Source organism: Centruroides vittatus, unplaced genomic scaffold (assembly GCF_030686945.1).
Source record: "Centruroides vittatus isolate TY-2023 unplaced genomic scaffold, ASM3068694v2 contig_3060, whole genome shotgun sequence".
Classification (NCBI taxonomy): Eukaryota; Metazoa; Arthropoda; class Arachnida; order Scorpiones; family Buthidae; genus Centruroides; species Centruroides vittatus.
In genome coordinates, this window is record NW_027121964.1 from 903,494 (window position 1) to 931,160 (window position 27,667).

The 27,667-nt window shown below is 30.8% G+C and overlaps 1 protein-coding gene across 2 annotated transcripts in view; it reads right to left on the reverse strand.

Annotated features, from left to right (window-relative positions):
* Window positions 1-3,861: 3,861 nt before the first annotated feature.
* The window catches only part of E(z) (histone-lysine N-methyltransferase E(z)), a 59,491-nt gene continuing 35,685 nt past the window's right edge, over window positions 3,862-27,667 (reverse strand). Inside the window, exons 9-18 of one of the 2 annotated variants that reach the window (XM_067267556.1) lie at window positions 27,450-27,633; window positions 23,485-23,616; window positions 17,907-18,088; window positions 11,609-11,870; window positions 11,424-11,537; window positions 5,865-5,926; window positions 5,693-5,788; window positions 5,513-5,594; window positions 4,598-4,763; window positions 3,862-4,529 (exon numbers count right to left, since the gene is read on the reverse strand). In XM_067267556.1, coding sequence (XP_067123657.1) covers window positions 4,469-4,529; window positions 4,598-4,763; window positions 5,513-5,594; window positions 5,693-5,788; window positions 5,865-5,926; window positions 11,424-11,537; window positions 11,609-11,870; window positions 17,907-18,088; window positions 23,485-23,616; window positions 27,450-27,633 — 1,341 coding nt within the window. In that variant the 3' untranslated portion in view covers window positions 3,862-4,468. Of the gene's footprint in view, window positions 4,530-4,597; window positions 4,764-5,512; window positions 5,595-5,692; window positions 5,789-5,864; window positions 5,927-11,423; window positions 11,538-11,608; window positions 11,871-17,906; window positions 18,350-23,484; window positions 23,617-27,449; window positions 27,634-27,667 lie in introns of both variants that reach the window. The other variant, XM_067267555.1, reaches the window with a different exon arrangement.

Here is a 27,667-nt window from a genome sequence, read left to right on the forward strand (position 1 = left end):
TGGCGTAGCGTGGGTGTCAGCCGCCCGGGGCGGAGGAAAATTTCGCCGCCCCCTTATTTAGGTATTTTTACATGATATTATTATTTATTGTGAAATTTTGCCGCCCCTACTACGCTACGCCACTGGTCCTGAATTAACTTCTGTAGAATTTTGTCAACTACAGCTAGGAATTAATCTCAGTACGACTGTCGATTGGAATAATTATATGCGTGAGGTATGTGTCAATTCATTAATTTCCTCACCCGTGATAGAAATAGGCGGTTCAAACAAAGTTGTAGAGGTGAACGAAAGTCTATTTATACGCAGAAAACAACATGTCGGACGTGTTCTTCCGCAGCAGTGGGTATTCAGCGGGATTTGGTTGACTATAATTTCGATTAACCATAAGTATAACTGTAGATCCGGGAACCGGTTGCTATATGCAAAATGTAGGTTCTGGGGAGTGCTAAATGGAGAAATAAGACAGTACAGTACTTGTCATTTAGATTCGTATCTAATCGAATTTATGTGACGTCGATTACACTCGAAGACAGAAATGTTTACGGTAGTGATGCACGAAATCGCTGGTTTATGCCTCCCGTGGATTATGGGAAAAGTTTGTTGTAAGTTTATACATTTGTTAACGTTTTCGAAAAAATTAGAAAAATTAAATGTATAAATCACGAAATAAAATAGCAATTCCTCTAAAAATTGCAGTAAAAAACGATTGGCGTCCTGTTAACCGAAAAATACCGTTCTTTTTAATAATAATAAGTATATATGTATTAATAGTATATTATTGAAAATTTTTTTACCCCAAAGCAAAATATGATGGCTGGATGGCTGAGAGATCGAGATGGCAGCCTACCACTCTGGGGAATCCGGGATCGAATCCGGACGGGTCGAAAAATCCCCAGGAATTTTTTGGGGGTGGTGCGTTTGGATACGTCTGGCCCCATCCCTCACCACCCGGCCGCCCCATTGTGGGCCTGGCCGAACCCAGAATAGGCTTGCTAAAAGAGGTCTTCTTACTGCCCACAGGGGGGAAAAAGTTAAAAAAAAATAACCCCAAAGGAAAACTATTCTCGCTGTATGAGTCATCACCAGACTGAGTGCCAACATTATACACGGGGTACGAGAGTAGCTACAACCCAACTGCATGTCGGAGCATTAAAAAAGCACGTAACCAGAAGAAACACACCCACATGTAAGATAGTTATGAGCCTCTAAAGATTTGAAAGCTTTCATTTGCGAAAGAGAGTAGTAATTTGTTGTAGAGGTCATCAAATTCTACTTCAGGCCCCAACGAAGATGCTGCCTTCGTATGGATCGATGCCTTAACATAATGAAACTTTCTCTTTATATAAAGTAGCATCAGACTGTCAGAATAGTCCGCCGGAGCTTTAACGTTGTCCGTGTTATAAAAATACTGTAGTTCATATTGAAAAAAATGCTACCAAATAACAAACCGCGTGCAAGCTAAGCGGAAGCTAGACCACAAATATAGCGAAGAGGTAGAGCTAACGTGCGTTTTATCACGTGAAATGCCACCTTGAAATCCCTCCATACGGACAGGTTAGCATTACAGGAAAGCGGCGCCGATCGTCCGAAGTACAGTCCATGTTTTCGCGTTTTAAACTTCGGCCTCAACCTCGCTATTGTATTTGCTTATGGACTGTTGCCAACTGCTTATGCACATGTTTTTCTATCAAATAGCAGATAGTATGGACCCACAAAATTTTTACGTTGCGAAAAATTATCTCGTTATAAGCGAGCGTGTAGATATAAATACATATAAGTAAAAACATTTTTTACATAACTTATAATTCTCGCATTTTTGCGCTTTACATTTACTCCTTATATACGACAGAATGATATAGAAATGTGTTTTAATAAATTATTTTTATATATTTTTCCGCCGTACACGTATTTTATGTACTGCTATAGCTTTTATCTGTTTTTTCCCTTGTTATACTGAAATTTTACTTGTTTATTTGGGTTTGTGTAGTGGGGAGAGTGGAAATCCATTGAATCTGGGAAATGTCTTGGGGCAATGAATATGTTTGAGATTATTTATTTATTACAATGTTTAATAATTTTGTGTACTGTACTTATACATAAACTTTTTATTCATTCTGTAAATATGAGGACAATTTGTTTATACACTGTATATGAATGATAATGTTCACTTGGCCAAAAAGTGTAAATTAAAATAAAACAGAAAGCGTATTTTCTGTTTCTCCTTCCGTTAATTTTATGCATGTTTGTCCCTGAGATCGAGAACACGATACAGGACAGACAGCAATTAGATGACAAATATGAGCAGCAAAGAAGTTCAATTTGTTGTCTACTAGGATCTCGTTTTGTGCCTTCACTTGGCCATTAACTTACTTGATTCCTGTTTAAACTAGAAATAAAACCATTTTCCTAACACACAAACAAAAAGCTAAAGAATATTTTAGTACTGATCATCCATCAATTGGTTTTAACAGATAATTTCACGTACGTGAATAGTCTGTTAAACAGGAAACAGGACGTAAAGAGTATTTTGTAAACATTGGTAATTTGTTCCCAAAGATTAGGCATTCTGCGAGAATATGTTTAGCGGTAGCTTATTCCCATTTAAAATAGCATTTTGCAATGTCTATCCAAACACCAACTAATTTCCTAAAACAATAGAATAAAATGCCCATATATTGGTAACAAACTGGCACATCTGGATTAAAATGCCTAAAACCTCACTTTCCGATCCCCAAATACAGTTAATGTGGTTAACGTCTCGGATGGCCGGACAACCAAAGTAGTGAAGACGTCGACACCACGTTCCGGGAGACCCCAAATTTTGGTAACCTCAAATTTTTCTTGGGCGAACCTGCGACGGGCAAGCCATACCATAAACATGTATCATATATAAAATTATAAATGTAATGCAGTTAGGACAAACAGAAAAAGAATCTTTTTTTTTCCTTTATTATAAATTTTAGTTTGTTAATACAAAACAAGAAATAAATTGTAATATATTGTTAAGAAATGTCTTTGACTTTTATTAGCTTCGCATTTATGATGCCACTTAACAAAAGTCAATCACATTTATGCTTTCTATTAAGTGTTTGCGGTGTGATCGATAATGTGCTTTTCTAGTGTCGGAAACATCCGAGACGTATTCGTAGTTTGTCAACCTGGAAACCGAAATAAAAATGCATTTGGCATTCTACCAATTGTATTTGAAACGTTCGGGATAAGTTTACATTTGTATAACATGTGTTTAGTAATTGGGTTGCACTGTTTATAAATTTTTCCCATAAAACATATATGTATGCTATAAGAACTTTTCCCTTTGTCAATATAAAAACACAATATAATCCACAATGTATAAATTTTCTTAAACCAAGAAATAAACATTTTTTTTTAGAAATTTATAGGTAAATATTACAAAGCTTATTAAAAACATCACCTATTATTGTAAATTTTTTAAACTAATGTTTAAAAATTATTTATTAATCATAATTTGACCAAAAGATCTTTTATGTATTGAAGAGGTGAGGAGGATGATAATTTAAAAACAGTTAAAATTACTAATACATACACTTGTAAAATTTAACTGTCATTTATGTAAATATGATGTAAATGCAGTGTCTTTTTTCCTCAACTGACAAGAAGTAAATTTAAAATTAATTATTAAAATTTGTTTACGTGAAGAATAATTATAAATCGTTATAATTTATAAAATTCAAAAGAATTTAATAATAGAATTCTAAATTTGATACTACGGGTAAAATTCTAATCAGAATTTTTATCGATACAAAGAATACAATTAGTAATATATAAGAATCTAATGACAAATAAACTTTTAGTAAAGGTTTGATCATAAATACCTTTGGCTTTTTTAACAAACACAAAGTTTATTATCCAACACAAAGATAACAAATGATCAGACAATTGGTATGTTTGATATCAAGCTAAATGGAGTAATTTATCTGGAACACGACGTATACTAATTTACAGACCACGGACAATTTCGAGAATTGGGAGATACCGTCGACTTACGTAGGGTTAACGACGCTTGCTAGGCGACGGTAACAGACCGACATCGCACACAAATACCGACCGTTACGGTTACTCTGAAGCTTTCTGCAACGAACGGATGAATAATTAACAATATACAGAAGACTTATTTTGAGAATTGTAAACAATGACATTTTGATTATATAAGAAAAAAATCATTATTTCTCAAAATAAATGCTTAAAATATTTTATAAATATAATCTAAAATGTTGACTATATAAGACGACATATAACGAAGATTTGTCGTTATTTACATCGTACTACATTACGGCATTACATAATATAAATTTATTTTCTATTGTGTATTGGTGTATAAAAAGATATTTATTTTAGGAATCGTTTTATAAAAATGCAAATACAACCGAAAGTGCCGACTACTCTCCTTCCATTTATGAGGATGACGATGAATTGTATTTAAAACTTATTAAGGAAATTCTAATTCTCTTTCGATACCAACAAACTTCAATTGTTCTGTAGGTCCATATCTGATAAAAATTCAAATTGTTATTATTTTATTTAAATTTTTAAATAAAATAAATAGTACGAAAGTTACCTGTAATCAAAGAAGAGTTCTTCTCCGGACTGAATTGCACGCTTTGCGAAAATACCGATTCGATGATCTCCGTTCACCATCATAACTTTGGCGTAACAATTTGGATTGATGGAATGATTTGCAAATCTAATTTTATTTCCTTTACGTGTGGCATCTACTACAAAATCTAAAAGAAATTTTTATGATTATGTAAAGTATTAAAAATTTAAGAATTTAAATACAGGATCTGGCATAAACAATTAGAAAATGGCTCGAGTTCGCTTATCGACGTAAGAACTGGGTTTAGTTTCGGTAAACGAAGAGCTTCGATCAAAAGATTATTATTATTTCTATGGAAGCATTTTCAAACAGTGAATATTTTTAGGTATAATTTTGATACCGAAAGAAAAAGTTCAAATTATTTGACGGAGCAAAATTTTTCGAAGTTAAGACTACCGAATCAGTTGTCAACAATCAATGTACAATACATCTCTGAAAAAGTGGAAAGCATGAGAACGGCATCGAGGAGAAGTTTCATATTCTGTACAAGTTGGACAGAAATATTTCAATTTTTATCAACTTATGATTTCATTTGATGCACAAATTACTTCCTCGTGATAATTATAGTGATTCATAAACTAAAATTTTTATACTAAATTAAGATTTTTTAGTGTTTTGTATTATCTAGCATTGTGTAATAAATTAAACAATGAGCTTCAAAAACATTTATGCAAAATTGTTTGTTGTTTTTAAAATTAAAAATGTATTCCTATCATTTTCCATATAGAATATGAAAGTGATATTAAATCACTTCTTGAAGACAATACTTTTGTGTTTACTATTATACGTTTTGTGTAACGATTATCAAATATTTTTTCGAGTTACGAACCGTCTAATTGTTTCTACTAGATCCCGTTTGTGGTTAAAAATACTCACCGTTATTCAGATTAAATAGGAAACTACACATGTACTTATCGTAAACTTTTCCTCGACGATCGGCTTCGTCTTGGGAAATAATCTAAATAGTTGTTAAAACGTCAAATGTAAATATTTGCATTTTAAAATACCACAATAATGCAAAGTTCATTGTACAGTAAATGTATAACAACAACTTACTTCACCACAATATTCAGAAATAAATTCATTTTTTTGAGCAGTATCTTTCAAAAAAATTCCCCAACCTGCTACATCTGAAGGTGCTAAAAGTAAATGCTGTATAAAAATAATAATTATTAAATTCTGAATAACTCAAAAGAGGGATTATTAAAAAATAATAACAACAACAAACCTTTCGTAATCCCCTTTGCACACTAACATTTTTGCAAGAAATATTCTGAACATCAAACTGATCTGAGAAAACAAAAATAATAAAATTTTCTTTTACTACTAATTATTTATTTCGTAAAATACTTATGAAAACTACCGGACTGAATGTTATCAAACGGGATGTCGCGGGATTTTATTTCCCGCAAAAAAAAAATAGTTCAAAAACTCACCACCGGCAAGGAATGGTGCCGTATGCAATATTGTTAAACGAAATAAGACCCGAAGACATCGGTTGAAAATGTTTTTAGTCTTATTTCGTTTAACAATATTGCATACGGCACCATTCCTTGCCGGTGGTGAGTTTTTGGACTATTTTTTTTTTTTTTTTGCGGGAAATAAAATCCCGTGACATCCCGTTCGATAACATACTGTCCAATAGTTTTCATTTTATGGCCATTTCAAAGTGGAACTTTAATTATAAACACCCCGTATTTCGAAAAAATTTCCTTTAAAAATTAACAACTTAAAAGATGTTAGTATTATCATTTTTGATAAAACAGTTTGTCTTTTGTATTTAATTTGCCATAACATCCACAACAGAATGATTCACATTTCATAAATATATATAGTCTGTACGTCAATATTCTTAATCGGCATAGAGGAAATAACGTAAGCGATCGTATAACATTTTGGATACGGTGGAACCTCCGAAGCGGGACGTCCCTCGGCCTCGAACGCTAATTATTTTCTACGTACGTAAGTCGGACGCTTCGTCGTCGTGGACCTTGAAGTTATATCTTGGATGGTTATACTAAAATAGAACCTTTGAATATGGATGTCTCTAAATACTAATATAAAACTATTGTTTATCATCATCATTAAATAAACAGTTATTACCATTTATAATAATTAAAAAATAAATAAATAAAAATACATTTATAAAAAAAATTTAGGTACATTCTCCTCTATTAGTGATGAGTGAGCATTAATGGCATATTCAGTAGGCTTTATTTAGTGAATTTTTTGTAAGAAAGTTACTGTTAAACTTTGCATGATTTCTTATTTGAGATAAAAAATAAATTAATTAAGCATTGAACAGAAAAATAGTTTTAACTTTCATGATAATTTTTACCATTTTCTAGAACTAAGCAAAGAATTTAATGTTCAAAGTCATCATGGATATAGACCATAAACAGCTAACTCTAGATTTTTCAATAATAGAACAAGTCGAATGTAATAAAAAACTTATTTGGTACAACAAACACACACGTAAAATTCCAAATGGTTACCTAAAAGAAAATTTTTGATGGTCCGATTTTCAAAAAAGTATAGTTTCACAATTAGCCACTTACTGTGAAATGTTTGAGACATGATGACAAAATATGTTTTATAAATGATGTATTTGCGGCATGTATGTACATATATTATACATTCTTATTCTGTAACGGGCCAACTGGTAAACAGACAACTGAAAGCTAAGGTCGTATTCGTGAAGTTAAAGTAAAGTAACAGTAATATACACTATAGAACTGTGGAGCATTACCGAAGCCTCTTCTACGAGGCTTACAGAATTGTGTTCATTCTCAAAATCTGTTTTACTGATTTTGATTAAACTTTGCCATTTACCATTAATTATTATGAGAAAACCAAAAATGCAATGAGGGTCCGTGACTTCATTTTCAATATACAGTGAAGTCAAAGTGACAATGTCCATGCTCCTTGACACAACTGAGAACGCCTAACAGAATTTAGAGAAAAAATAAACAGCATTGCATGCACCTAATGGAAAATAAGTGAATAGAACATAAGGACAAAGCAATCAATGGTAACTGCTTTGTTCTTGGATTGCCTCTTTGTATCAGCAAATGCAAGAATCACCTCTCCCGTGGCTGATAGGTACAAGGAGGTATGTGCCCAGGGTGCCAAAATTGTTACGTGGGAGAACTAATATATTCATAGAAAACTGTCAAACACGATATGAAAAATTATATTATGAAATATAATATGCATTATATTAATAAAAAGTGATTGTAATTTTAAAATTTGTAACAAAGTTTAGCCTATCCATATTTAAGTTTGCACTTTCCACCAAAAAGAGGCTATCCTTGAGCATTTGGTACCAGGGGCAAAGTTTACCTGTCTATCAAATACAAGGAGCACCTCGTGTGCCTAACAAGTGTAAGGATCGCTTCTTTCTTTCTGTCTCCTCCTCAATTCTACCGTGATTAAACTAGGACATTATTTAGTGTAGTTTACTTACGACAGAGTCGCACAAGCATAACATACAACGTAAAAATATAACAAAATTGAAAAGTATTTATATAAATATTAAAATGTTAAGATTTATTTTAAGGAAGTGCTGAAGCTCCCGTTATCAATAAAAATCTTGGAGATTGTTTTAGCTCTATGAAACAATATTGGGTCCAGAATATAGAAAAGTTAATAACAAAAACCATCCCAAATATCTAACTGCTGTAACATGTACTAGTAAGCAATAATCAACTATTAAAATAGTCCTCTGGTTCAATATGCTAAAAAGACGTTGAAAAAATCTTAAAGAATAGAATAATAATTACCATAATTGAAATCACGATAAACAAATTATTGGTTATATACCTAGTATATTAGTTAAAGTGACGAATATGCACAATTAGAGCAAAGAATATCAACTTAATTGAGACAGAGTAGTGACATAATGATGCAGACAATACATCACCACAAAAACCATGACTATATGTAAACTACCAAAGAACTCCAATAAACTTCCACACAATATAGTTCTATCATAAAATTCATTTACAAGAGTTCTTACATTATATACCGTATTTTACGGATTATAAGACGCTACAGACTATAAGACGCACCTTAATTTTTAAGCAATTTTTTTAAAAAAAATACCTGTAAGACGCTACGGACTATAAGACGCACCTGAATTTTGGAGGCAATTTTTCGAAGAAAAAAGTGCGTCTTATAGTCCGTAAAATACGGTAATTATTAACGATAAGCAACACAATAATAGTTTTAAAATAAAAGAAGATATTAACGTATGAAAACTAAAAATAAGTACACAGTAGAGATATAACTGGTATTAACTCAGTGATGATGTTGCTATCAGCTTAATTATACAAGTTCATTTTAACTGCCTGAATTGAAATAAAAATAATTATTTTTTATGGTAGTTCTATTTCAATAAATTCTAATTATTACATGTTATAAATAGGATTTAGTAATAAATCCACTAAAGCATACACCTCAGAAATACCTAAAAGTTTTGTTTATAAATTAAGCTATCACATAAAATTTACAAATTGCAATTGGATAATAACTTTGAAATACGTTTATATAAATAGGTTTTCGTGGCATTGCTTTTTTCAGGAGCCCTAAAACAAAGCAAAAATACTAACCAGACCAACATAATCAAATTAATGTAAAAATTGTTTGAGCAAAATAAAATAGGATCAAAGGTTTTTAATTTTCTTCAATTAAAAACAATGTCAGCATGGTGTGTTTTTAATTATTGTTTAATAAGTATCAATAAAATAAGATGTGCTTTTGTGCTTTTTATCGTCTAATTTAACACCAATAAACAGGAATTTTTGCTTTATTCCTTTGATTACTATTAATTACATGGTAAAGTCCCCCTTGTATTTTGGTTTCATTATGAAACCAAAAAATCTGAAACTAACTACAACCATTGCTGCACATAATGAGATGTTGTTTGTGATCAAAACATCTGTTGTTGTTGTTATTAAGCCTAGGTATATACAGTATGTACAATATTTATTAATACTGAATCAGTGAAAAAACTGATGAATTAGTCATCTCTACACACCCAGATGAGATATAAATAACACTTACATTTAACATAACCACTCCGGTTACCATGTTTTAGGATAGCTAACATTTTCGAGGCCCCTTCTGGGCTCTTCTTCAGGCTTTTGTGTAAATAATGAGCCAGACGATCAAAAGAAAAAAATATCCAATTTTCAAGAGTTTACCATTCGAATCACCACACGTGCAAACCTTCCAGCAGATTTAAAACGAAACGAGTGATGTTTTGTGTAAAGCGCAAGTGCTTCGTACTATTGTTGATGTAAATTTTCAATGTTATTATCTAGCAGGATCTGCCACGCTGTTGAAAGGGCCATCTCTTCTTTAAAATTGCTGCACATGGTGTTGCGTCCTGCTCTAAATATCTCCATAGCCTCCAACCATTTGAGATGTTCGGGGTGGGTGGTGGTGAGGATAATGTGCGCCGCATCATATACACTATCCCACTCAGAGACCATAGAATTGACAGAGAAATGGTTTATATTGGCTCCACCAAACGTACGTCGGGGATAAAGATTAAAGAACATAAGGCTGACATACAGCACAACAGAATTACAACAGCTCAGGACATCACGGCAAACTTTAACACGGCACACATTATCCTCACCACCACCCATCCCGAACATCTCAAATGGTTGGAGGCTATGGAGATATTTAGAGCAGGACGCAACACCAAGTGCATCAATTTTAAAGAAGAGATTGCCCTTTCAATAGTGTGGCAGATCCTGCTAGATAATAACATTGAAAATTTACATCAACAATAGTATGGAGCGCATGCACTTTACACAAAACATTGCTCATTTCATTTTAAATCTGCTGGAAAGTTTGCACGTGTGGTGATTCGAATGATAAATTCATCAAAAGAAAAAATATCCAATTCTCAATGTCTGGCTTATTATTTACACAAAAGACTGAAGAAGGGCCCAGAAGGGACCTCAAAAACATTAGCAATCCTATAACACAACCACTCTGGTTACCATGTTTAACATCAGTGTTATTTATAAAACTGATGAATTTACCTTAATGAATACTTTAAAAAAGTCTCTCAAATGAGCAGTATCTACTATTCATTGTAAAAAAATAAAGTATAAAAATGTTTTAGCCTCTTAAATATACTTAATTTGAAACAACAATGAAGCACATTTAATAGCATGTTACTTCGTTTAAAAGGTGGAACACTTGGTGAAAAATGAATGTGCCTAGGAATGATAAATAGCTAACCGAACTGTAAATGGCAAAACCCTGAAAATTCATTATTTAAAATGTATTGAAATCAAAGAAATAACTTTTAATGGGCGCTAATGTTAGTAAAACTTTTATAGTCTTAAGATGACATTTCACACTCTTTCTATATAAACATGTATTCTAATTGAAAATAAATTTTTACATCTAACAATTCAATTTAAACAAATTTCATTATAAATGTGTAATTCAGTGTTTTGCAATGTGTGATCTGCGGTAACACAACACGGAATGTTACAGGCAATATCGTTATTTTATTTTATAGTCCGTAAACTCCAAGACCATCTAAAATTATGCCACAAATAAGAAACACATTATGCTGAATACACAGTACATTCATTAGTAGGAAAAAAGATATAAAAGTATGTTTATTTATATATATATATATATATATATATATATATATATATGTTTGATTATAAATAATGAGTAAAAAGTATTTATTTTTCTAGATTTAGCACATTTATTTACTATCATATTATATTTATTAAAAAAAAAAATACTCTACCTGAACCACAAGTCTGACATAAATCTGGGTCACATTCTCTTACGGCTAAATAACAGGGACACTGTTTTGTATTACATTGTGCTTTACAACGACAACCTGGAAATCTCTGTTGGCCTGAAATTAAAACATTAAGTGAATTTTTTTTATCTTCTTTTTTAAATTTAAAATAAATAAAAAAATCTTACAATCTGAACTACAATGGCAAAACTTCTCACAAAAATTCTGTGCCATTACACAAGGACACGTTTGGTCGCACGGCTGTCCCGGATGATCGCAAGGAGTATAATTATACACGTGATTGGACGACGTGTCCTTTTTAAGCTGAATTTTACGACAGTGCATCGACCAGAGACGATGTTTCTTTTTCTTTTTTCTTGGTGGCGTACTATCGTGAGAATTTTCTTCGGGAGGAAAATCGGCTAATTCTTTTTGAGCAAATGTGTACACCTGATAAAATAACAATTTGCAATATTTGTTTAAAATCAGTATCCATTTAAAATAGTTTGATTTAAGAATAAATAAAATTTATTCAGCACATTCATACTGGTGTGACTATTTGATATCATAATAACAAGCAGTATATAATAATATATTATTTGTCAACTAAAATATTTAACTATAGTCTATCTTTTAAATTTTAATTTTTGCATCTTTCTATTTAAGAAATAAAAACAATATTTAATTAGTAGCTACATTCTAAGACACATCATAATCTCATATTTATTTCTCAAATAATATTATGCAAGCATTTAGCACAAATACAAGGGGAATTTTTAAAATAAGGTGCATTTTACAATAAACAAGTAAAATGGCAAGGCCGTATTTGGGACAAGACTATGTCTCGGAGACTCACTACTAAGCGGGATCACTTCATGTTCATGGCGGGTCTCATTCTCATTCTCCAATCTTCTTTAGTATCGCTGGTTTTGAGCGCGATCGTTCAAATTTCGCCGGCCACAGCCACGACCACGAGATGCATTTTCAGTGAGATTAACCTATCAAATGTTGAAATTTCTCTCTGTTGCATGACGCCCCGGGTTGAATTTTTGTCAATGCAAAAATTTCCCGCTTTTGAAAAAATAATGGTGGCTATTGTATCGTCCAAAATTATTTTTTTATTTTGCACAAATAAAATATAAATATTTTTTTTCTTTTTGCATTTATTAATATATATGTTATGGACAAAGTGATTAATCGGGCATTATTCATAATACCTGGTCATTATGAATAATGACCAAAAGGGGTGCGCAGTGTGATAAATATTGATTAATTTCAATAAATGAATTGTTAAGGTTATACAAACAATAGTTTGAGTCCTTTTTTCTTTATTTTCATCCTTTATTGTTTGTATAACCTTAACAATACATTTATTGAATTTAACTTTAATTCCTGAGTTATCATGCACAACTATTGATTAATTTATCAACTTGACCGGTCATTATGAATACTGCTATCACCCAGTCGGGCAAAGTGATGATAATACGTTGAGAAGTGATCATCCAACATACGCTAGCCAATTGGCACGATGAGTTGCTGATTCTATTGCATTGAGTGCGTATCGTGTTTAGTACCAAATTTTAAATTGTGCAACATTTTAATTTGATTAAAAAACTCCACTTATTTAGAAATATTTATTTTTTGTGAATTATTTCAAAGTATTTTAAAAAGAACATATAATCTTTTAAAACTAAGTACTATTAACTATATTAATTGAATGGTAAAATTTTACCTATGCGCACCGGTGATGGTCGCAACTGTTTGTGTTCCCGATGAATTCCTCCCGGAAGGAGCTGCCGATTGTTTAATGTCACTAGATATTGATACGTGTGTTCAAGAACTACCGCAAATAAATAACTAGTGACGTTAAACAATCGGCAGCTCCTCTCTGGGAGTAATCCGTTGAGAGCACAAACAGTCACAACCACCGCCAAATTCGGTACTAAATGCAATACATACTCACAACTCAGATGCGAGTGCTGATTGGCTAGCGTATGTCAGATGATCATGCCTCAATGTATTATTATCACTTTGCCCGACTAGATGATAGCAGTATTCATAATGACCGGTCAATTTGATAAATTATTGAAATTTATTACAATGCCCGATTTTGTTGGTCATTATTCATAATGCCCATATTAATCACTTTGTCCATAGCATATATATATTTCAGAAGTTAGATTTAATATAAAATTATAATGACGCACCATCTAGTTTCAAAAATGTTCCGATGATGAAACAAGATATCTCTGGTCAATTGGTCGAGGTTAGCACGTGGAGACCAGAAATATGTGGACGGGACAAGTAAATGGGTTTTTTCAAAGATTTGTTTGTCAAAATCCGATTTCATAATATTCGTATTTCCAATTTCCCAACGAGCAACGCATGTGCAAATCTCACACTACTGCCTGTTTGTAGAGAGTGTCGCCATTTTGTATTTTATTTTGACTCAGTTCTTGGTCCCTTGAGTACCTACAAATCTGGTTTTTTTTTGTGCGCGCATGATTTGGGCACCTAATACTCTGTGCCAAATTGCAACTCTTGACATGTACTCCTTCATACCTCTAAGCTGGTAACACAGCAGGCAGTACGATTTTATAAAAACAAGACACAGTCTAGTCAAAAATGAACTACTAAACATTGTGATTAATTTATTTTTTCTCAGATTTTACATACTTTTGGCTACTTTTCCACATAGTTTCCATTATTGTTAAAACATTTGTCATAGTGTGAGACCAATTTCTGTAGACCTGTGTCATAGAAGTGCACTGCCTGAAAGGATAACAGTTATCATCCATGGATCGCGAACACAATTTCCTATAGTCCAAATTTTTCGACACAGTTTTGTATAGAACTGACTGCGAAACTTGTGGAAAATTAAATGATAGGATGGAAATGATAAATCGTCCGTTTCCACAAATCATGGTGTCTACTGCATAGACGAGATCGTCGATGATTACACATGGCCAACTCGTGCATGGTTCATCATGCACATTCTCCCAACTTTTCTTAAACAGTCTTATCCACTTACAAACTTCGTTATTATTCATTGCATTCGAACCATAAACTTCACAGATCTGGTGATGATTCTCTGCCAGTTTCACATTTCTTGGGCCAGAAAGTGAATAACGGATCTTATTTCACAGGCGGCAGGCCGTTTGATCTTCTTAAACATTTCCATCATACAACACGAAAAGCACACACTGCCGACATGATTCAAAATGATGTGTGTGCGCAAGGAATCCCAAGAGACACAGACCATGTGCAAAATTACTAATGTATAATTTTAAAAAAATATTGCCAAACAGACCTTACTTAAAAATATCCCTCATAGATAATTATTTTCAAAAAATAATATTCTGAAAACAAAGGTTATTATTGAAAATCACATTTTTCTATAAGTTAAATATGCATCTTAAAACTTCTACTTTCGTTTATTTCTATAACAATATATACATTAGGAATAATAAAATTTCAATCTGATCTACATGTCCAAAGTGGTACATTTGAAGAATTTAACCTCATGCACAATTTATCATATAATTTTGTTCTTTTTTTCTTCACACACTAAAGTTTCAACATTACTTGAAAAATCATTAATATTTTAATATTGCTTGATGTAGTCACTTGATGTACAATCTTTTGGAACTTTATCTGTAGACATTTTATTGTTTAACATATAAAAACAAACTTTTGACACAGGAACTGCACCTATAATTAGCATTTTGTTCATAAAAGTTTTGCATTTTATTTCTATTACCATTTTTTAGTCTTATTATCAGATTAATTGATAAGGTCTTTACCTTAAGTATTGCTTTTCTTCATTTATCATAAACCGAAGTGTATTTTTTTGGAAGAAATTTTTTCAAATTTTAAATTATTATTACAGTCCATGTCAACATTTAAGATCTTGATATTATGATAAAATTTTATAACCAGTCCTTTAGCTCCCACTAAAGGACGATATCCCGAAAAACTACAAACAGAAGAAATCTATATGATCTCTATGGAAATGATAGGACACTTAATTATCTAACTACAGACATTAGCTTGTGTATTTTTCTAATATTTTTTAAAATTAAAATTTATTTAATTAATTTTTGATAAAAAATACATATTAACCCTTTTACGACGATGTGACGATATATCATCTGTTCGGTTTCGGCTGAAACGTACGAAATGAAAATGTTTAATTGTAATCAAAAATTCTCTCCGTCATTTTGGTTTGCATTTGGTGATATTTTATTACTGCTCAACTGCCTGTAAGTTATATATATATTTTATTAATTTATTATTTTTCTAATTTTTTGTCTTAATTTTATTTATACACTTGTGAGCATTGTGAGTCACTATGTTGGCCTTTCTTTATTGCTAGACTTATTACACCGTCACTGGACACAAGATCAGCCTTAGAAAATCACTTTATTTTTTCTTTATGGAAAAATAAAGTGATTTTCGTGACTCTCTCTCTTCCAGTTGAAGCTTGCTCTCGTTTTTACCTTGTGCCTTGTTACTGCCAAATTGAAAGATCTCACCAAAGGTTCCAACTGACCGACAAAAGACTGCAGTCGATATTGCAAGATATATATATTAAGGTAATATATAAACTTATGTATGTAAACTCTCTCTTTGAAAATAGGTATAAGGTATTTTTCATTTTTGTAATTATAATATTTAGAAATGGAACAAATTTCATATTTTTGTGTTAATTCTGTTTCATTTTAAATAAATATGTTTTTTTTTATATATATATTTTTAAGTTTTGGGTCAGATTCTTTTATGGAACACACAGATATAATCCTCCCAAGGCTCCAGCTGATCTATAAGATTGTTTTATAGCCACTCGGAGAATAATTAAATCACAAGTGAAGATGCAATCTATATTTCTATCTCAACTGGTGTCAGGACCCTGATGTAAAAAGAGTGATCTTACCAATCTTCCTTAAATTGTTATAGTTTTACTATCCTGAAAGTGAGAGGGGTAGACTGAATCAGACCTCCTATTTCACATAATCATTTAGAAATATTTCATGATTAAGCATTACAATAATGGAATGTTTTAATTTTGACAAACATTAATGAACCTTTAAATCCAATAACAAATAACATTTAATAAAAACATCAAACAAACACTTTCAACCTTCACCGAGGTCTGTTTCAGGTTTGTGAACCAACTGAATTCCAAAATTGAAACATACTGAACCGAACATTTTTGAAACGTTAATTTTAAACATTTGGAACATATAACCCATACAAATACGTAATGGTGGTAAATACCGAATTCAAAATACAAAATAAAAAGCCAACACTTACTCTCATATTATTTTAGGATCTAGCCTGGTAGTACAAGTGCTGGCATTTTATTTTGTATTTTGAATTCGGTATTTTCCACCATTGAGTATTTGTATGGGTTATATGTTCAGAATGTTTAAAATTAATGTTTCAAAAATTTTCAGTTCTACGTGTTCCAATTTTGAAATTCACTTGGTTCATAAATTTGAAACAGACCTTGAAGGTCTAAAGCATTTGTTTGATGTTTTATTAAACGTGGATTTAAAGGTTCGTTAATGGTTATCATTAGTACCAGTAATTAAGTAAGAAGATAACTTTGTTTTAATTTTACTTAATAATTGAAGTAATTCATTGAATATTTACAAATAAAAAATTAAATATTGTGAGCCAAGCAAATTTTTCTTCTATGCCATTTCAAGCATATATTATGTTGCTATTTGCCAACTCTGATATATTAAATAAATGCTACTAGTTCATGAACATACATTTTAATATTCTGTGAATACATAATGAATCTTGAAATGTATCAAAATAGACATATATTTACATACATTAAATAATTCTAATAACTATTAAAAACATCATTCTACAACGTACTTCTTCACATACTGTACATTCATTAACCACGAGAAGAAAATACATATACATAAATATATATATTTGTAATGAAACATAAGTCATTATTATCTTTGGATTGATATAATAATGACTTCTGTTGAATATAGTTAAGTCCAAAATGGATTTAAATTTATGAATTTGCTTGGAAGAAGCTGTACTCTGTATATTCAAAAGATCTTGGACTTAAAAGTATAGTATTTTATTAAAAAAATTAAGATTCAGATGGAAAAATATGCTTTTGATGAATTATGTCTAAAATCTGTTATTTAATTAACATGAATGTGCAATTCGAATATTCATTATGATATGTATATTCAAAATTATATTGTTTAATTCCTTTTTAAAATGTAGAAATGCAATTTATACCTTATGATTTATGTTTAGAGTATTCAAATTTATACAGTATTAATAAATTTAATCAAGATAAAAAAATTTAATAAAATACATTACATAAATTTATCATTATTCATCCTATTTATATAAATTCTATATATAAAAATTTAATAAATTTTTAAATTTCTCTAAAATTAATTTGAAATAAAAAAAAAATACTGCAATAAAATTATTACTACATACCTGACTACAAGTTTTCCCCATCATTATTTGAGAAATAGCACAATAATTGTTGTAAAATACTCTCCACAGTACTCGAAACAAAGACTGTTCGGCACCAGACCATTCCACGTCAAGTTCTGTCGAATTCAAAGGCGGCATCATCATAGAATAGGATTCATCTGTCATACATGGGTTATTTTTTCCTTTGGAAAAGGATGAATTCAATGAGGAATTTGTCTTGTTGGTAGACAAGAGAAAATTTGATACTTCAGTACTCAATGACGAGAGATCAGAAAGATATTGTTCAGAACCAGAATGGACAGGTAAAGAATTGTCAGAAGGGTTAGTTTGGTGGAGCAACTCTAAGGAAGATTCACAGACAGAAGATACAGAATCTGGTGATGTGCTATTAAACATATCTGCTATCATAGGAGCTTCATCCTCATCTGTTCCATCAGGAAAATCTGTTTGGATAGAGACAGTTTCTCTCACAGACTAATATGAAATGTTAATTTTGGGAAAGAAGACATCAGTAGATCCATTATTAAAATTACGTTTTTATTTTTTTTACATTGGAAGAAGAAAAAAAGCAATGATATCATGCTTATTGAAATTAACTAAAATGTTTTTCATACACAAAAAGTGTATCTTTTTGTTATATTTAACTATGAAATTTATAAATTGAGCTTTAGCAAATGAAATGCATCATTTAAATAAAATTTTATACATGTTATTCTCAAACTGTAAACAATGAAATAATATTTATTATACAAAACTAATAATTATATATGTAAACTACTAGAGATCGACATGAGATTTCTTCTCTCACGCACAATTTTGCCAGAGATTAAAAACGAAGCTGATGTTCATTACTTTACATATGCAAATATAAGGTCACATGGCTATGTCATAGTCATATATTGAAATGAAGATGCTAAGGGCTGTAACCGGATGGCATAAAGAAGGAGGTCACAAATATGGGTAAGAGAATCTGGAATGTAAGAGAACTTGTTCACATCTAATAAAAACCATTCACTGAAAAAGAGACATCCATTATACTACCTGCAGAATCAACAGTCTGTCACAAACAAACTGGCTCATATAGTTACACAGTCTGCACAGAGAAAAATCCTGGTAATACTCACTGGAAAGAGAGATGAATTCTGAATCTGTGATGTCCCAGGCTGAGAGAAGAACTTGTCAATTCCAGAAGAGAAGCACATATAAACACATCTTTGTATAACTTAATTGGTAAGAGGTTGGTGAAAATGAAGAAAATAGAAGTAATCCAGGAAGGCACACAGTAACAAACTAGACAGAACTGAACAAGAGTGAGCCCCATTGTTCTTGGAACACAGATTTTTATAGATTGGGTCCTTCAATTATCACATTCTGAATGGTTTCAAACATTCTTTCCAGCAACTCAATTAGTCTCCCACCTGTTTCTAAATGAAATTTAAGACAATCTCAGGGCATGAGATTGATACTGACAATTAACTTCATGCTAAATTCAATCCCAATCAAACCTTCTTTGCCTTAAATCAGACAGTGTGTATACTTCTCTCTGACAATAATTTAATGCAAAAGTTTGAAGTCATTTGGAATTTCACAGGATATAAGCAACTTTCTTTTTTATATCAAACTGTGTCAATCTTCTTATTTGATTATTTCTCACACAATGAAGTGTAATATAAGTGACACAAGGCTTTCTTTACATTCCACTTCATTGTGAGAAATAAAGGATATAAACAATTTGATAAGATTCTTTTTGATAACATTCTTTTGATAAATTTATTAAGGGAGAGGTGTGAATGTCTTGATATCTGCAAGCCTTCATACAAAGGAAATAGTGCTGTGTTCATTACAATGTAGAACATAATATACAGCCTAATCCATTTTAATCAATCCATTGAAGTAACTCAAAAAATACAAATCCTATAAAGAATTCATTAAACAAAAATGTTAGACTTAAAGGAGACCACAAGATGAGGGTATCAGTTTCATCATAGATGGTGCTACAATGAGATATTCCAGTGGATTGATTAAGACCAATTTGAATACAGAACTGAATATGCATAAAACTTACAAATTTAAAAATAAATTATTTGCTTGGATTTCAATGGAAATTGTTTTTTAAATTTAAAATTAAGAACTAATTATAGTATTTAATACTGTAATTTGGGTGTTTCGTTATTTCTGGTATTGAAGTAATTAAAAACAATTTCGTAACTATTTCATAAAACTACATATTTTTAATTGAAAATCTCTCAATCGTATTAACTTCCAGTTTCCAATGTATGGTACATGTCAACTGTCTTAACTAATTGTTAAGCACTGTCACTGTACGAAGTACTATAAGAGAAAATATAATTTTTCAAATTGAAGTATACATTGTTGTAGTGCATGCTTGAATTGCCAACCATGACAACATTAATATTTGCCATAATGCTTACAACGTCAGAATTAAAAAAATGCATCCCTTATCATGATACATCTTGTGCATTACCACTTTGGCTTGTGTGACTTATGTGAAGATGAAAACAGTGTGCTTTGTATTAAATGACTTAATGTATAATAATTGCTATTAAATTCACAAAATCTTGACATGTTTCATATTACACATTAACCAATATTTTAAATCAACCAAACTCACTAATATAATGCCTATCCTGCAAATTAATGCAGTCTTTGTATGAGGATCATTCAAAAAGAAACGAGCCAGAGGAAATATGAAAACCGACGACAGAATTGTAATATCGCTGCGTGTGTAAGAATGTGTGGTTCCGACAACAGCACAGAAGATCACAGCCCACCGCTAGAGGGCCACGGGTGCATACCATGTGACTACAAAGCTAGCAGAAGCACGCGTCAATCGTCCACCGGGGTCAGTCGTGTTGTGAACAGTGAAATGGCGGCATCAAAAGAAGAGCAAAGAGGTGTTGTTCGTTTTCTGACAGCAGAAGGAGTAGGGGGAATGGAAGAATGTCACAAGTGTACGGTGAACACTGCATGTCCCTTGCAAGGGTCAAGGCGTGGCACAAGCGCTTCAAAAAAAAGTGGATGTCGTTAGCCAATGATGAACGGTTATATGATCTTTATCTCAAATTATTAGCGTCTTGCCCCATACATCACACTTTTCCTGACAACAACAATAGTCATGCTGGTCATCTATCTAACTCCTTTCAGGAAAAAATTTTTGAAATGAAGTAACATGACTTCTGGTCCAAACCAAAAGTGTATATACAGTTAATCGAGACCGCTTGCTCTAAGCTTTCCATACCTGGTCTCGGTTTTCATCTATCAAACACTGTTTTCTAGATTAAGGAAGGACAGACACACAGATGAGTGAAAACTTATAGGTCTACAACTTTTTTCAAACTGCAGCCCATAACAGGGTTTTACTACATTATATTCTATTTTATGGAGTGTTTCATAAAATATTTTGTATTCATAATGATTCACAAAATTTATTTACAAATAATTATATCATATGTTTATACGACAATTAATCAGAAATAATTTTAAATTTCACAACTCTAATTGTAAATGCATTTCATTTGCTAAAGTAAAATAACATTATATCTTAAATTCCTTGAATAAAAAACGATAGTTCGCACACTTAATGCTTCAAAAATTGAATTAATTACACAAACTTATTACATTTACCCACAAACTCAAAAACCTTAATTAGGAAGAATTATAATTAATATTATTTTGTTAACATAATTCATCTGAATCTATATTAAACTATCACTGTAAAAAATATCTACAAAATATATTTTATCGCAACAAATTTTCAGTTTCCAAACATAAAACTATTTATTACTACTTTTTATGTATTTAAATAAAATGAATTTTGATATTTTAATATAATAAATGTTTAAAATAGTTCAAATTTATAAATTTTATAATATCAAACTTATTCCTATATGATACATATACATTATTTATAATATATTATAAAAAACTCTAAGAAATGTAATAAAAAAAAAATACATAATATACAGAAACCACTATTATAAATATAAGAAAAATGTACAAAAAACATTCACATTAATAGTCAATCAATATTTTAATTGTATGCACATTTATAATGAAAAAATAACGATTTAGATCAGCAATAAGAAATTTTTAATCTATACAAACTGTATGCTCAATCTAAACTCAATAAAAATTAATAATGAAACAGCTCGCATCCATTGTAATTACATTTTTATAGTAATTTAGTTATCATACTAACATATAAATTATACAACACTTAAACTTTTTCGATATTCAAGCAATTTAGAATTATTATTAATAATGAAGCAAAAAAATTTTTAATCAAACATGGTGTTGACACACACTACCTATAAAATCTCATTTGTAAATTATTGTCTTCCTTGTAAAAAATTTCTTACAAATCCAAAGAAATGAAGATCAGAAAAAGTGAAATCAAAAAATTTTAATCTTGGCTTCACAAAAACTATTCAGTGAAACATTCAATTATTACTAATTTATCAGTATATTTAAACACATTACCTATGCTTGGAATACTTTTGAATTAATTAAAACAGCCTTATAATTTATATGAAAAAATTCATTATTATTTATACGATTTGTTTCAAAATATGTATTTCAATAACATCGATAAATAAATGCTTGGTGAACCACTGTCCTACCACTGTAAACTTTCTATACTGCGTAATACAGTAGATAGTCATTAATCCGAACCCCGGTAATCTGAATCGCCAGTTATCTGAACGATTTTCAGTCGGACTGTGTTGTACTGAATCAAACGTTTTTGATACTAGATTTACTTCTAAAGTATAATTTTCATGTTTTTTGTATTCTTCAATATATTTATTTTGTTTGTACAAAATAAAGAAATAATTTTTAACGATACGATAGCCTCGATTATTATTATAAAAATTTTCGTTAGGCTTAAAATCGACGAAAATTCAACACGAAGTGACATGCAACGAAGAAAAATTCAACACGAAGTGACACGCAATGGAGAAAAATTTGAACATCGGACAGGTTAATATATTTTTTCGTACATAATTGGTTATCCAAACAAATCACTAATCCGAACAACCCCAGTCCCCAATTGATTCGGATTAACGACTCTCTACTGTAGTATATTACAGTTTAATTACACCTTGAATTCAAATATTGCTCAAACTACAATTAAAATCTCAATTAAATAGTTTTATTCTTACGAGTGAATTTTTATTTTTAAATTTCAAAATTTAGGTTTATATATAAGATGTAATGTTAAATTGTTTTTTAATCAAATATCAATAAATATGAAATATTGTAATTCTGATATTTCACAAAAAATATTTCATTTTTAAATTAAAGCATATCAATTTTTGCTACAAATAAATAAATAAAACACCAGTATTACATTCAGCCGTACACAGTTATTTGTATAATTCTAAAGTAAACACATATACGAAAATTAATTATTTCTTAAAAGTATTTTTATTCATAATAATTATGATATAATAAATATTCATATTTATCTGTTTTGAATTATACAAATATTAATGTCATATTTATTACATTACTATTATGATTATTTTAAAATTTAAAACTGAATAAAATATAGATTTACCTTGATTATTCTGCCTTTCTGTAATTTTTTTTACTGTAGTTCTAATACTGTCATTACTGTCTTCACTACTAGGTTCCGGTCTTCGATAAGAAACATCATGTTCATTATTATCTAGCAATTGACGTTTTTTTCCTATTATGATAAATTATTTACATAAAATACCATAAAAAAAACTTTTTAAAATTATTGTAAAATATATATATATATATTTGTTGATATTAGAAAATTATTGAAGAGGAAATAAAATGGACTGTGGAATCGGAGTCGGGAGGAATTTCTGGCCAAACGAGTCGGAGTCGGGAAAAATTTGTTGACTCCAACTCTGACTCCAGCATTTTAAATTTAATTTAGTTTTTTAATATTTAAATGAAAGAAAATTTATTTTATATTTTTAAATTTTTTTAAAAAATGTTTTTGTAAATAATTTTTTAAAATGTTTTTGTATTTTGTTATAATTCATTTATTTTAGATACAAAATGCATCAATTTCATTTATTAAATATGTAGTATTCTTTGTAGTATTTGTGTTTTGTAGTTAAATTATTTTGACCCAATTGAATTTGAATATTTTTCATTCATTCCTTTATTATCCCCACTCTAAATAAGTACTCTATTTTTCTGAACGAGCCAGGCTAATTGATCAGAGTACATATTTTTCTTTTCTGAACAAAGGGCTGAAGTAGCTAGATGGCACACTTTTTAGTTGAACTAACTTTTATGGAAAGATGAAATTGAAGTGCAAAAGCTGTAGAATAAAGATATGTAGATGTAGAATCTTATTGCTCCTCCTTTTCCCTCTTATTAAATATTTGTTAAAAATTAATTTTTTATACAAATAAATATTAATGTAAGTTAAATATTAAAAATACTATAAAAGTATTTGGGTAAATGCCCAGGGCTCCTTTTAGAGTTCAGATAGGGTTTTGTTAGTGCTAGGAGTGCCTCTGCCTCACATAAAATGACTTTGTATTTAATTTTACTGGAGTCAGGAGTCAGTTGGAGTCGGCCTACTAAAATTATCAGGAGTCGGAGTTGAGTGTTTTTTTTTACCTACTCCTCAGCCCTGCATATAAATTAATTTTAAAAAGCAAATATTCATAATAAATTGTTATTAAACTTTATTTGTAAGTATTAAAAATCATCAATATACAGTAAAATAATATGATCATTGATAATCAATGATTCAATCAATAAACATAGATGAAGTTTCAAAACATTCATAACAACTTAGATAAAGTTTTAAATTGTAAATTGCACACTTTTGCATACTGAAAATAATGCAAAAGTGGGCATAACTTTTACTGACTGTTATGTATACAAAATAAGGGAAAGTATTGGAATTGCGCCAAATTTTACCCTCAGAGATCTTTGCAACTCTCTATGTTTCGAGATCCTCAAACCCAAAAGAATAAAAAGAAAAAAGGAAGAAATTCTATGGATGTGTATGTTGGCATCTATTTTTGTTTAATATCTCAGGATGCGATAAAGATTAAAAAATCTGATAACAGCCAAGAAAGAAATGCAACTCATTGCTAGATTTTATTTACTGATATAGTCATTCAAACTGCATTTGTTTTAGCTATCCTTTCAACAGGATTTGAAAAGTTTCATTTAGCAACAGCAAAGTATAAAAAATACTGTATGTTCTTACATTATATATTTATTTTAATGTAAAAATCTAAATTAACAAGTTTGTATAGATAATGAGAATCAAGAAAGTGATAGTGAAGTTATGGACTAAAAGTTTGGTGATACAACAGTTCTTCAAAAGATGTTCTTACTGTTGACTGTCATCATTGAGTTACTTCAAACCTTTCAATACAAAAAATGTTGAATACATATTTACCTACAATGATAAATTTGTCAAATATTTTATTATTGATTAAATTATATCTAAGAAAAGATGTCAATTCTTTAAGCAATACACCAACCAAAGCCAAATTATCGGGCTAGAAACGACTACAATAATAATTTATAAGATAATTTGGTACTAGAGTTAGGCGTTATGCGCCATCTCTTGCTAAATTTAATAATTATAATTTTAAATAATTTAGAACTAACTGGAAGAAAAGAATCGGCCCGAAGCGGGACTCGAACCTACAACTTCTGCATACCATGCAGATGCATTGCCAATTACGCTACCTGGACCTCTGGTCCGATCTCCTCTTCCAGTTTATATAAGCTTATGTTATGACCATCAACAGCCATTACAATGCCAGCTGGGGACACATCAAGCACCCACACCGTTTTCTTCCAGTTAGTTCTAAATTATTTAAAATTATAATTATTAAATTTAGCAAAAGATGGTGCCTAACGCCTAACTCTAGTACCAAATTATCTTATAAATTACTATTGTAGCCATTTCTAGTTCGATAATTTGGCTTTGGTTGGTGTATTGCTTTAATGCATATCGGGTTAACTGATGATGTTTGTTTATTTATATGTCAATTCTTCATAACAGATTTTTGGTTAATGTTACCCTAGGATCCAAAATGGCGGACGGGGAAATTTTTCCCTACTTTGGAGACTGCGACGGGGAAAAAATTTTCCCCTGTATTCAAGATGGCCGCGGTTCCGGCCGCGATCTTGAATTTCTCTGCAGACTCCGCGGATTTTTTTAACCGAAATAAACAATAAAAAACAACAAAAAGAGGAGTTTTTTACTCACTTTTCGATTGTTCGATATTCTGAGTATGATCTCCTCTTTGGGGGTCGACGAAATTTTTCGAATGGTTGACTGTTCTATGTTCGACCACTACTCCTATGTCGTCAATGTGCATATATCCTTTCCATTCGTCCGTTATTATCGTACTGCCGGAATTCATGTATTTACAAACGATCCAATTCACAGTGTTTTCTGATCTGTCGTTCACCTGACATATGAAGCATTTCTTATCTTCATCGCAATGAATGCAAATGGACTCGGTCGGCTGTATGCTTAATTTTACAGCAAAATTCGATGCGTTATCGATACGGGGAGGCAAACCTAGCTCCGAAAAGTCATCTTCTATTAACTTGTAGAAATCACGGGAAGTGCATCTCGACCAAAATTCGTCGTTGCAACTCAAATCGGCAAAACTAGTCATTATCGAACAATTGGCAATAAACTAAACGCGGGGAGGTAAGGAGAGGTAAAAAACACGGTCTTTCCTTAATTTCTGATTACTTGGTTCTCTAACTTTTAGGATTAAATTGTAATAAAAGAAATAAAAGTACTTACTAATACTGGAGGAATTAATAATAATAAATATTCACCGACAGCAATTTGTGTGCAAATGAAATATCGTTACGAAAAAAAAAAAAAACACAGCAATTAATCCAATACGCAATTCGTTCGCAACACAGCAGTAAACGAATTCCAACAGGAAACTAGTCGATTTGCATAAAATTGCCCAGAAATGAACTGAAATCATGTCGCAGATTATGCATTTGCATATTCGTTCGTAACACCCCTACGAATTTCCCGCCTATTTTACTCTCGCACGACGTCACGAAAAGGCTCCCTCTACCGTCGCAAATTTACATACTACCGTCTCCGTTTCGAGGTTACAGGATACTTGGAAACATCGAAGGCAAGGTAGAAACCGAATGGAGAAAAAATCCCCACGTCGTCGACGTCTCGACTCTAGGGAAAATTTATTTCCCCGTCGCAGTCTCCGAAGTAGGGAAAAATTTCCCCAGCCGCCATTTTGGATCCTAAGGTAACATTAACCAGATTTTTTAAAGAACTCTTTTTGTTTCTCTAGTCTTTCTTGTTATATGTAATTGATGATTAATTGGTACTTTTCTAATTAATATTTTTCATTATTTGCATTCAGTTAATAAGATCTAAACTAATACATAATATTTAAAAAAATAAATTATTATTCTAATCAAATATGTTTATTTGCTTAATAAAATAATTTAGTAATATGTATCTAATTAAATTCGAAACACAAATGAATTATAAACTTCAATTAAACAAACCATGATTCTCAAGCTTCTCAGAAGTTGATTTTTTAACAGTAGATCTTATGCTATCATTACTATCTTCACTGCTTGCTTCATTTCCACTATCGACAGATGACTGCTTACAAAGCTTTAATCTTTCATTCATGTCTTGATCTCCTTGAGATTTTTCTTGCAATTTTATCTTTTCTTTCACTGATTCCTATTTTAATGATATAAAAATTAAAAAAGAAATA